The sequence below is a fragment of the Oncorhynchus clarkii genome, chromosome 10 (assembly GCF_045791955.1).
Source record: "Oncorhynchus clarkii lewisi isolate Uvic-CL-2024 chromosome 10, UVic_Ocla_1.0, whole genome shotgun sequence".
Classification (NCBI taxonomy): Eukaryota; Metazoa; Chordata; class Actinopteri; order Salmoniformes; family Salmonidae; genus Oncorhynchus; species Oncorhynchus clarkii.
The window spans coordinates 31,637,368-31,649,615 of NC_092156.1; the positions used below are offsets into that span (position 1 = coordinate 31,637,368).

Below are 12,248 nucleotides of genomic sequence, written 5' to 3' on the forward strand. Positions count from 1 at the left end.
AGACAGGCTATATACAGTAGCGAGGCTATAAAAGTAGCGAGGCTACATACACACACCGGTTAGTCAGGCTGATTGAGGTAGTATGTACATGTAGATATGGTTAAAGTGACTATGCATAAATGATGAACAGAGAGTAGCAGTAGTGTAAAAGAGGGGTTGGCGGGACACAATGCAGATAGCGCGGTTAGCCAATGTGCGGGAGCACTGGTTGGTCGGACCAATTGAGGTAGTATGTACATGAATGTATAGTTAAAGTGACTATGCATATATAGCAGCAGCGTAAAAAAAGAGGGGTTGGAGGGGGATACACATTACAAATAGTTCGGGTAGCCATTTGTTTACCTGTTCAGGAGTCTTATGGCTTGGGGGTAAAAACTGTTGAGAAGCCTTTTTGTTCTAGACTTGACACTCTGGTACCACTTGCCATGTGGTTGCAGTGCCAAGAACAGTCTATGACTGGGGTGGCTGGGGTCTTTGACAATTTTAAGGGCCTTCCTCTGACACCGCCTAGTGTAGAGGTCTTGAATGGCAGGCAGCTTTGCCCCAGTGATGTACTGGGCCGCCTTGCGGTCAGAGGCCGAGCAATTGTCGTACCAGGCAGTGATGCAACCAGTGATGCTCTCGATATTACAGCTGTAGAACCTTCTGAGGATCTCAGGACCGACCCATGCCACGTTTCCTGAGGGGGAATAGGCTTTGTCGTGCCCTCTTCACGACTGTCTTGGTGTGTTTGGACCATTCTGGTTTGTTGTTGATGTGGACACCAAGTAACTTGAAGCTCTCAACCTGCTCCACTACATCCCCGTCGATGAGAATGGGGGCGTGCTCTGTCCTCCTTTTCCTGTAGTCCACAATCATATCCTTTGTCTTGGTTACGTTGAGGGATAGGTTGTTATTCTGGCACCACCCGGCCAGGTCTCTGACCTCCTCCCTATAGGCTGTCTCGTCGTTGTCGGTGATCAGGCCTACTACTGTCATGTCGTCTGCAAACTTAATGATGGTGTTGGAGTCGTGCCTGGCTATGCAGTCATGGGTGAACAGGGAGTACAGGAGTGGACTGAGCACGCACCCTTGGGGAGCTCCAGTGTTGAGGGTCAGCGGGGCAGATGTGTTGCTACCTACCTTCACCACCTGGGGACGGCCTGTCAGGAAATCCAGGATCCAGTTGCTGAGGGAGGTGTTTAGTCCCAAGATCCTTAGCTTAGTGATGAGCTTTTACTATGGTGTTGAACGCTGAGCTGTAGTCAATGAATAGCATTCTCACATAAGTGTTCCTTTTGTCCAGGTGGGAAATGGCAGTGTGGAGTGCAATAGAGATTGCATCATCTGTGGATCTGTTGGGGCGGTATGCAAATTTGAGTGGGTCTAGGGTTTCTGGGATAATGATGTTGATGTGAGCCATTACCAACCTTTCAAAGCGTTTCATGGCTACAGACATGAGTGCTACGGGTCGGTTGTCATTTAGGCAGGTTGCCTTTGTGTTCTTGGACACAGGGACTATGGTGGTCTGCTTGAAACATGTTGGTATTACAGACTCAATCAGGGACATGTTGAAAATGTCAGTGAAGACACCTGCCAGTTGGTCAGCACATGTCCGGCGCACACGTCCTGGTAATCCGTCTGGCCCTGCAGCCTGGCCTCGGCTATGGAGAGCGAGATCACACAGTCGTCCGGGAACAGCTGATGCTCTCATGCATGCCTCAGTGTTGCTTGCCTCGAAGCGAGCATAGAAGTGGTTTAGCTCGTCTGGTAGGCCTCGTGTCACTGGGCAGCTCGCGGCTGTGCTTCCCTTTGTAGCCTGTAATAGTTTGCAAGCCCTGCCACATAAGACAAGCGTCGGAGCAGGTTTAGTATGATTCAATCTTAGCCCTGTACTGACGCTTTTCCTGTTTGATGGTTCGTCGCAGGGCATAGCAGGATTTTTTTGTAAGCTTCCGGGTTAGTGTCCCGCACCTTGAAAGCGGCAGCTCTTCTCTTTAGCTCAGTGCGAATGTTGCCTATAATCCATGTCTTCTGGTTGGGGTATGTACGTACAGTCACTGTGTGGACGACATCCTCGATGCACTTATTGATAAAGCCAGTGACTGATGTGGTGTACTCCTCAACGCCATCGGAAGAATCCCGGAACATATTCCAGTCTGTGCTAGCAAAACAGTCCTGTAGTTTAGCACCTACTTCATCTGACCACTTTTTTAATAGACCGAGTCACTGGTGCATCCTGCTTTAATTTTTGCTTGTAAGCAGGAATCAGGAGGATAGCGTTGTGGTCGGATTTATCACATGGAGGGCGAGGGAGAGCTTTGTACGCGTCTCTGTGTGTGGAGTAGAGGTGATCTAGAATTTCTTTCCCTCTGGTTGCACATTTAACGTGTTGATAGAAATTTGGTAGAACTGATTAAAGTTTCCCTGCATTAAAGTCTCCGGCCACTAGGAGCTGCCGCTTTCATAGTCCTCTGGGTGAGCGGTTTCCTGTTTTCTTATTTCCTTATACAGCTGACTGAGTGGGGTCTTAGTGCCAGCATCTGTCTGTGGTGGTAAATAAACAGCCACGAAAAGTACAGCTGAAAATTCTCTAAGTTTACCAGGGGGCAGGGCTACCGACCTTAAGCATAATCTGAAGATAGCCAGCACTAAGGCTAAAACTGGTGAGTGTAGAGAGTATAGGGATATTGTTATCCACGTCAGCACCAACGATGTTAGGATGAAACAGTCAGAGGTCACCAAGCGCAACATAGCTTCAGCGTGTAAAGCAGCTAGAAAGATGTGTCGGCATAGAGTAATTGTATCTGGCCCCCTCCCAGTTAGGGGGAGCGATGAGCTCTACAGCAGAGTCTCACAACTCAATTGCTGGTTGATAACTGTTTTCTGCCCCTCCCCTCACCCACAAACAGGACCAAGCCTGGCCTGCTGGGGAGTGACAGACTCCATCCTAGCTGGAGGGGTGCTCTCATCTTATCTACGAACATAGACAGGGCTCTAACTCCCCTAGCTCCACAATGAGATAGGGTGCAGGCCAGGCAGCAGGCTGTAAGCCAGCCTGCCAGCTTAGTGGAGTCTGCCACTAGTACAGTCAGTGTAGTCAGCTCAGCTATCCCCATTGAGACCGTGTCTGTCCCTCGATCTAGGTTGGGCAAAACTAAACATGGCGGTGTTCGCCTTAGCAATCTCACTGGAATAAACACCTCCTCCATTCCTGTCATTATTGAAAGAGATTGTGATCTCTTACATCTCAAAATAGGGCTACTTAATGTTAGATCCCTCACTTCCAAGGCAATTATAGTCAATGAACTAATCACTGATCATAATCTTGATGTGATTGGCCAGACTGAAACATGGATTAAGCCTGATGAATTTACTGTGTTAAATGAGGCCTCTCCTCCTGGTTACACTAGTGACCATATCCCCTGCGCATCCCGCAAAGGCTGGAGGTGTTGCTAACATTTACGATAGCAAATTTCAATTAAAAAAACTGCGTTTTCGTCTTTTGAGCATCTGTTGAGCTTCTAGTCATGAAATCTATGCAGCCTACACACCTATCGGATCTTGTAGTCATGGCAGATAATATTCTAATTTTTGGTGACTTTAATATTCACATGGAACAGTCCACAGACCCACTCCAAAAGGCTTTCGGAGCCATCATCGACTCATTGGGTTTTGTTCAACATGTCTCCGGACCTACTCACTGCCACAGTCATACTCCAGGCCTAGTTTTGTACCATGGAATAAATGTTGTGGATCTTAATGTTTTTCCTCATAATCCTGGACTATCGGACCACCGTTTTATTACGTTTGCAATCGGTCATTATGAACATTTGAACATCTTGGCCATGTTCTGTTATAATCTCCACCTGGCACAGCCAGAAGAGGACTGGCCACCCCACATAGCCTGGTTCCTCTCTGGGTTTCTTCCTAGGTTCTGGCCTTTCTAGGGCGTTTTTCCTAGCCACCGTGCTTCTACACCTGCATTACTTGCTGTTTGGCGTTTTAGGCTGAGTTTCTGTACAGCACTTTGTGACATCAGCTGATGTAAGAAGGGCTTTAAAAATACATTTGATTTATTGATCTAAAAAAATACATACAAAAAGTATTTGATTAAACATTTTATTTGGCCTTAACGCTATTAGCCCATACAAACGCATTGAACGCACAGATTCACTACATGAAACAGATTTTTAAAAATCAAAAGGAAGTTATATCTGAGAGATATGGACACATTTAAAAAATATATATATATATATATATTTAACCCCTTATTTTTGGCACTAAACAGACTCCATATACACTTCCATACATTTTTTCAACTGGTACCGGGGGACCTTCAGACGAGTCTTGAGGCCTGTAGGCATCCTAGAGCAAAACAACTGACACGTGTCACTGAGAATCTCACCTTTCCAGGAGGGGTCCAAACTGTTCGGACAGACAGTAGTTGGCAGATCAGCTCTACCGAATTCAGATGAGTCCCAAGATGCTTGTGGGAGTCAGAGCAAAACCGTTCGGACGCTAAAGGCAATTTTGTGAGAAGACAGATTTTTGTGTTGTCTCATGGTCTGACAAACACCGCTCTAGCTGTCACCTTTCACCGTAGATGCGGAATGCGGTGGATTGAGACGCATCCAACGCAGAAAAGACTTCTCTCTAGCTTAAAAAAAAAATATGCGAATTAGATTTCTGCGGGGGCACGGACATCGACTCTAGGGGATAAAAAAGAAAGAAAAAAGTGTAGACTTATTTTTCTTCATAGCTGGCCTAAAGACATCGAGGTTAAACATTTGGTACAATCCCTAACATGGCTGATCTATCCAATAACCATTAACCTTAGTTACTCCAATGTATCCAGCTCAGTTGAGCTGCTATAGGAGCTAATTTGTACCACACTGCTAATTAGCTGGGAGTCGTCATGCAGTTAATTAGCAACAACATTAGCTAAGGCAGGAAATTGTCTACAATTGAAACCAGCCAAGGGTAAACGCTGCATATGTTGGCTCAATCGAAAATTACCTCTACATTTCAAGCGCGCTATAGCACTGAACTTCAGCGATACATATTGATTCGAGCCCTAGGTACACGCTGACTTTAGTTCTCCCTCAGTCATTACAGAGGCAGTGATGATGTGTTGTGAGAGAAGTGCTACACTGCAGCACAAGGATAATGACTCAGTAGGGATAAAGGACAAGTATCAGTGGGTGAAACACAGAGGAAAGACATTACTACCCTGTTCCCTCAAGTCAAACCAGGGCAGTGGTCTGGAGTAGTTTTCTGATTCACACTACAGGGCTGAACCCAACCCTACTGTGCTGGCTCGGTTATTTTCTTTTCACATTGTCCTTTCCAGCAACTCTGGTGGATGTGTCATCAGGCCAGCCCAGTAAAGCTCGGCCCTATCGTGTGAATCATGCTAGTATATGTAAGGTTCTAGTGCTGCCTGTTTCAACGGAGCTGTGGATTTTCACTGGGCGGATTCTGATCATCGTGCCTTTGTGCTTCATTGATTAATTATAATCATTAAGTGGATAGAAAGTAACCTCACCTGACATTAATGTTGAAAATCACTGCCTGACTCAAATGAATCACAGTGGAAGCCTGGAGGAGGGCCAGTCATGTCACAGAGGAAGCTTGGAGGAGGGCCAGCCATGTCACAGAGGAAGCCTGGAGGAGGGCCAGCCATGTCACAGAGGAAGCCTGGAGGAGGGCCAGCCATGTCACAGAGGAAGCCTGGAGGGCCAGCCATGTCACAGAGGAAGCCTGGAGGAGGGTCAGCCATGTCACAGAGGAAGCCTGGAGGAGGGCCAGCCATGTCACAGAGGAAGCCTGAAGGAGGGCCAGCCATGTCACAGAGGAAGCCTGGAGGAGGGCCAGCCATGTCACAGAGGAAGCCTGGAGGAGGGCCAGCCATGTCACAGAGGAAGCCTGGAGGAGGGCCAGCCATGTCACAGAGGAAGCCTGGAGGAGGGCCAGCCATGTCACAGAGGAAGCCTGGAGGAGGGCCAGCCATGTCACAGAGGAAGCCTGGAGGAGGGCCAGCCATGTCACAGAGGAAGCCTGGAGGAGGGCCAGCCATGTCACAGAGGAAGCCTGGAGGAGGGCCAGCCATGTCACAGAGGAAGCCTGGAGGAGAGCCAGCCATGTCACAGAGGAAGCCTGGAGGAGGGCCAGCCATGTCACAGAGGAAGCCTGGAGGAGGGCCAGCCATGTCACAGAGGAAGCCTGGAGGAGGGCCAGCCATGTCACAGAAGAAGCCTGGAGGAGGGCCAGCCATGTCACAGAAGAAGCCTGGAGGAGGGCCAGCCATGTCACAGAGGATAGACAGGCAGGCTGCTGATACTTGCACAGAGAAAAACACTTTGATTTAAGACAGTCAAAAGCTGCTGCTATGGGAAAGAAAGGCAAAATAATGTTATTATTTCTTTAATTTTGTGTCCTTTATTATTTAAAAATACAGCACAAAAAAATACACACACAAAAATAAAAACAGGTATGATCACACAATGTGCAAACAAACCACCAAATAAAAATCTTCATACAATATTAGTACACTAGTTTTAAAAGCTACAGTTAATACCATGTTAGTAGTACTTATTCGTTTTCTGAGTTGAGAGGGACTGTACAACATGACTACCTCCCTAATGGCTCTGTAGTTTGTCAGCAGTTGGGGGTCTACTAAAATACTATATTGGGGACAAATCCAGACAGTAAAGACACACACCAACACACAGTTCCCTGGGCTTCGAGAGAGCTGACAGGTTTTTCACTTCGGGGTAATGTATGGGGTGGGTTTCACTTTACGTCCTGTCTCGGATGTGGCTGCTGTCCCCATGTGTGAGGTTACACCTGCCACAACACGGAGAGGTGTAAGGACACAACTCCGAGAGGTCTTCACCGGTCTCCTCCACTTCATCCACCTCAAATCTACTACTTTCACCGGTCTCCTCCACTTCATCCACCTCAAATCTACTACTTTCACCGGTCTCCTCCACTTCATCCACCTCAAATCTACTACTTTCTATTTCATTCACACAGTCTGTGTGTTTCATTCACCATACTAGTATACTATTTACAATGCATGCTATTGCTTCATCAGAATTAATACGCTAATGTGGATATTGAAACATGGCTGCAGTAGAATTCCAATGGTGCCCATCTGAATTAACATTAGTGGGCTTTCACCCTCCACTGTTATTTACAAGACCCATCGATCATGTTTTAGATACACATTAACCAAGCAAAGCACGGCAGATCATCATCATACATACAGGGCATTAGAGGAAGTGTGGTGGGATTACTTCTAGAGATGGTGTAACTTTTACAGTATATTTACACATACAAACAAAGCCTTCATAAAAAAAACTCAAATAATGCATTTAAAACTAAAAAAGAAGTAACAACCGTGTGTCAACTGTTTTTGTTGTTGTTGTTTTTTACATTGCTAATGTTCGAATATAGAGCTAATGTCAATTAAAAGAATCCATTTCGGATGGGGAAGTAAAGCAACCAACCTCCACTCAGTTGATGTGGATTTACACAGGATCCAGAACCGTGAAAAGTGGACTAGTTGTCATGCCGATGTGGGTCTCGTACTACAGACATACTGCATGTTCTGTAGCCAACTATTGTGTCATGTATCATACAACGACAGCTGGCTACAAAACATACATGTACAGTGCATAGCAACGGTAGAAGACTAGAGCACAGCCTGGGTACACACACACACACACACACACACACACCTAGAGGCCTGTGGCTGTAACAGTATGTATGTGATACAAGTCAGTACAGACAAGGCACAAGAACACTGATGTGAATCACAGAAACACTCCATCTGGGCTGAGCAGAAGCACTGACTGGGAGGGATGTGAGTATGTGACAGAGTGAGAGAGGGACAGCATTATAGACACCCTGGAAAACAGAGTCACTGTACTGTTGGTGCAGCAGACACCTAACACCCGTGGCTCAGTATTCTAATATCTTCTTCTTCCCCTCAACACTCACTTCCTTCCATATATCATGTAAATTACTATACTGTACATACTTCATTTATCCTTCATGAATAGAGGTGCATGAATGAACCACTAAACATTTTTGACTTCATAATGACCATTGAGAAAGTTGTTTCATCGAGATATTGAATCCTGAGTGTGCAGTTACTAATGTACCATTTTGTTCAGGGGTTTGATGGTTAAACACCAGAGCGGGTTAATAATACCATACAGTGTAGGGGATAGGGAAGGGGTGTCCTGGCGGGGTCAGAGGGGCAGGTGGCAGTCAAACACAATCAAATATGATTGTTCAGTGAACCTCACCCCGCACCTCCCAAAACACTGCCTGTTGTAGGAACTTGAGGGGTGGGCTGTAAACCCGGCAAAGAGACAATACACTAATCACAACATGTGGCGGTCTGAACTCCCCCTTCCGTGTCATTAGCCAACCCTGTCCACCCGTCCCCTCCAGACCAAGCTGGACATTTCAAAACGGTCAACTGTCGAAATAACCAGCTGATCCAATTTCTCTCAGGGCTGGCAAACATGGCCATGACATCAGCCACAGTCCAACCTTAAAAAGGTAACTACTTGACAAATAATTATTTTGAAAAGCAGAAGTCTAAAATCCCTTCAGTAACCCCTAATCTTGATATAAGCTGTGTGTTACAGAAGTGAATTGATCAAATGTCTGATCACTCCGTGAGTATTTCATCCAAAAAAAGTAGAGTAGAACTGTACATTTCCCAGAAACATACACGTCAAGCTGCAATACTCTACATGGTACACAACAGGCCAATCAGAGACCTTGGTCCGCTCTGAACACAACTCTCTATGCACAGGGCCGGCTAGATAAAAAACAAAAACATCATGCATTCAACTATGTACAAAGAAACCTGTGTGAATTGACCATTAAAATGTACCCAGCCTAGAATTCATAATTGTCATGTGTGAGAAAGTTCAGGAAGTAAAATTCATAAAAGCATCTGTTTTTTTGTCCACAGTAAATAGTTCATAGTGGGTGACATGGTACAATACTGCTTCTCTTTTCTCCACAGTACAACACCACACCCAAACCCCAATAAAGCAGAGCAGAGTGGGGGTCCCAGTTGGTGGTGAGTGGTAGAGGGTAGAATCTGGCTGCCCAGCACAGTCCCCCAGCCCAGCCACCCCACCTCTCTGGCTAGTGTCCCCCGGTCTTTCCCTCCATCTTTCTGTTTCTTTCCACTACACAATGGAGCCGTCCCTGTTCTGGGCGGGGATCATGACGGCGATGGCGCCCATGCGGCTGAGGTTGGGGCCGGCCATCTTGCTGGCGACGGGTGGGGGCAGGGGTGCGTGGCTGGGGGGCCTCTCATACTCCTCCACGGAGGGGATTTTGTCGTACTGGGGCTTGAGGGCGTACTCGTGTAGGTTGGAGGGGGACATGGAGCCCAGGGAGGAGCGCTGGCTGCCCACGCTGGTGAAGGAGCGGGCTGTCGATACCCGGCTCTTCGGAGGGGGGACATCCTCTCTGAAGGAGAGAAGGGGGGTGAGATGGTTATGTAAATAACACAAGCTTTTTCACTCCCTTTCACATTCACTTGGGTTTGGATTTTCCCCCAGGGGTCCAGACAGAGAAAGAAAGTGAAAGATAATGGAGAGACACACAGAAAAACAGAGAGAGCGGGTGGGACAGACAGACAGACAGAGAGAGAGGGTGGGACAGACAGACATGGTGGGACAGACAGACAGAGAGGGTGGGACAGACAGACAGAGAGGGTGGGACAGACAGACAGAGAGGGTGGGACAGACAGACAGAGAAGGTGGGACAGACAGACAGAGAAGGTGGGACACACAGACAGAGAAGGTGGGACACACAGACAGAGAAGGTGGGACACACAGACAGAGAAGGTGGGACACACAGACAGAGAAGGTGGGACACACAGACAGAGAGGGTGGGACACACACAGACAGAGAGGGTTAATAAGACAGAAATTCAGAGAGTGTGGGACAGAAAGACAGAGAGAGAAGGTGGGACAGACAGACAGAGAGAGATGGTGGGACAGACAGACAGAGGGTGAATAAGACAGAAACACAGAGAGAGTGTGGGACAGACAGAGTGGGTGGGACAGACAGACAAGGAGAGAGGGTGGGACACACAAACAGAAGGTGGGACACACAGACAGAGGGTGGGACACACAGACAGAGGGTGGGACAAAGAGACAGAGGGTGGGACACACAGACAGAGGGTGGGACACACAGACAGAGGGTGGGACAGAGACAGACAGAGGGTGGGACAGAGACAGACAGAGAGGGTGGGACAGAGACAGACAGAAAGGGTGGGACAGAGACAGACAGAAAGGGTGGGACAGAGACAGACAGAGAGGGTGGGACAGACAGACAGAGAGTGTGTGAGACAGACAGAGGGTGGGACAGACAGACAGAGAGGGTGGGACAGACAGACAGAGGGTGGGACAGACAGACAGAGGGTGGGACAGACAGACAGAGAAGGTGGGACAGACAGACAGAGAAGGTGGGACACACAGACAGAGAAGGTGGGACACACAGACAGAGAAGGTGGGACACACAGACAGAGAAGGTGGGACACACAGACAGAGAAGGTGGGACACACAGACAGAGAGGGTGGGACACACACAGACAGAGAGGGTTAATAAGACAGAAATTCAGAGAGTGTGGGACAGAAAGACAGAGAGAGAAGGTGGGACAGACAGACAGAGAGAGATGGTGGGACAGACAGACAGAGGGTGAATAAGACAGAAACACAGAGAGAGTGTGGGACAGACAGAGTGGGTGGGACAGACAGACAAGGAGAGAGGGTGGGACACACAAACAGAAGGTGGGACACACAGACAGAGGGTGGGACACACAGACAGAGGGTGGGACAAAGAGACAGAGGGTGGGACACAGACAGAGGGTGGGACACACAGACAGAGGGTGGGACAGAGACAGACAGAGGGTGGGACAGAGACAGACAGAGAGGGTGGGACAGAGACAGACAGAAAGGGTGGGACAGAGACAGACAGAAAGGGTGGGACAGAGACAGACAGAGAGGGTGGGACAGACAGACAGAGAGTGTGTGAGACAGACAGAGGGTGGGACAGACAGACAGAGAGGGTGGGACAGACAGACAGAGGGTGGGACAGACAGACAGAGGGTGGGACAGACAGACAGAGGGTGGGACACACAGACAGAGGGTGGGACACACAGACAGAGGGTGGGACACACAGACAGAGGGTGGGACACACAGACAGAGGGTGGGACACACAGACAGAGGGTGGGACACACAGACAGAGGGTGGGACACACAGGCAGAGGGTGGGACACACAGGCAGAGGGTGGGACACACAGAGAGAGGGTGGGACACAGAGAGAGGGTGGGACACAGAGAGAGGGTGGGACACAGAGCGAGGGTGGGACACAGAGCGAGGGTGGGACACACAGAGCGAGGGTGGGACACACAGAGAGAGGGTGGGACACACAGAGAGAGGGTGGGACACACAGAGAGAGGGTGGGACACACAGAGAGAGGGTGGGACACACAGAGAGAGGGTGGGACAGAGACAGACAGAGAGGGTGGGACACACAGACAGAGAAGGTGGGACACACAGACAGAGAAGGTGGGACACACAGACAGAGAAGGTGGGACACACAGACAGAGAAGGTGGGACACACAGACAGAGAGGGTGGGACACACAGACAGAGAGGGTGGGACACACACAGACAGAGAGGGTTAATAAGACAGAAAATCAGAGAGTGTGGGACAGAAAGACAGAGAGAGAAGGTGGGACAGACAGACAGAGAGAGAGGGTGGGACAGACAGACAGAGGGTGAATAAGACAGAAACACAGAGAGAGTGTGGGACAGACAGAGTGGGTGGGACAGACAGACAAGGAGAGAGGGTGGGACACACAAACAGAAGGTGGGACACACAGATAGAGGGTGGGACACACAGACAGAGGGTGGGACACACAGACAGAGGGTGGGACACACAGACAGAGGGTGGGACACACAGACAGAGGGTGGGACACACAGACAGAGGGTGGGACACACAGACAGAGGGTGGGACACACAGACAGAGGGTGGGACACAGACAGAGGGTGGGACACACAGAGAGAGGGTGCGACACACAGAGAGAGGGTGGGACAGAGACAGACAGAGAGGGTGGGACAGAGACAGACAGAGAGGATGGGACAGAGACAGACAGAAAGGGTGGGACAGAGACAGACAGAAAGGGTGGGACAGAGACAGACAGAGAGGGTGGGACAGACAGACAGA

The 12,248-nt window shown here is 48.8% G+C and overlaps 1 protein-coding gene across 2 annotated transcripts in view; it reads right to left on the reverse strand.

Moving 5' to 3' along the window:
* Positions 1 to 6,389: 6,389 nt before the first annotated feature.
* LOC139418264 (coxsackievirus and adenovirus receptor homolog) overlaps positions 6,390 to 12,248 on the reverse strand; it is a 111,712-nt gene continuing 105,853 nt past the window's right edge. Inside the window, exons 7-8 of one of the 2 annotated variants that reach the window (XR_011635292.1) lie at positions 6,942 to 9,486; positions 6,390 to 6,899 (exon numbers count right to left, since the gene is read on the reverse strand). Coding sequence is in view for 1 of the 2 variants with exons in the window: in XM_071167590.1 (XP_071023691.1) it covers positions 9,201 to 9,486 (286 nt within the window). In the remaining variant the exon portion in view is untranslated. Of the gene's footprint in view, positions 9,487 to 12,248 lie in introns of both variants that reach the window. The other variant, XM_071167590.1, reaches the window with a different exon arrangement.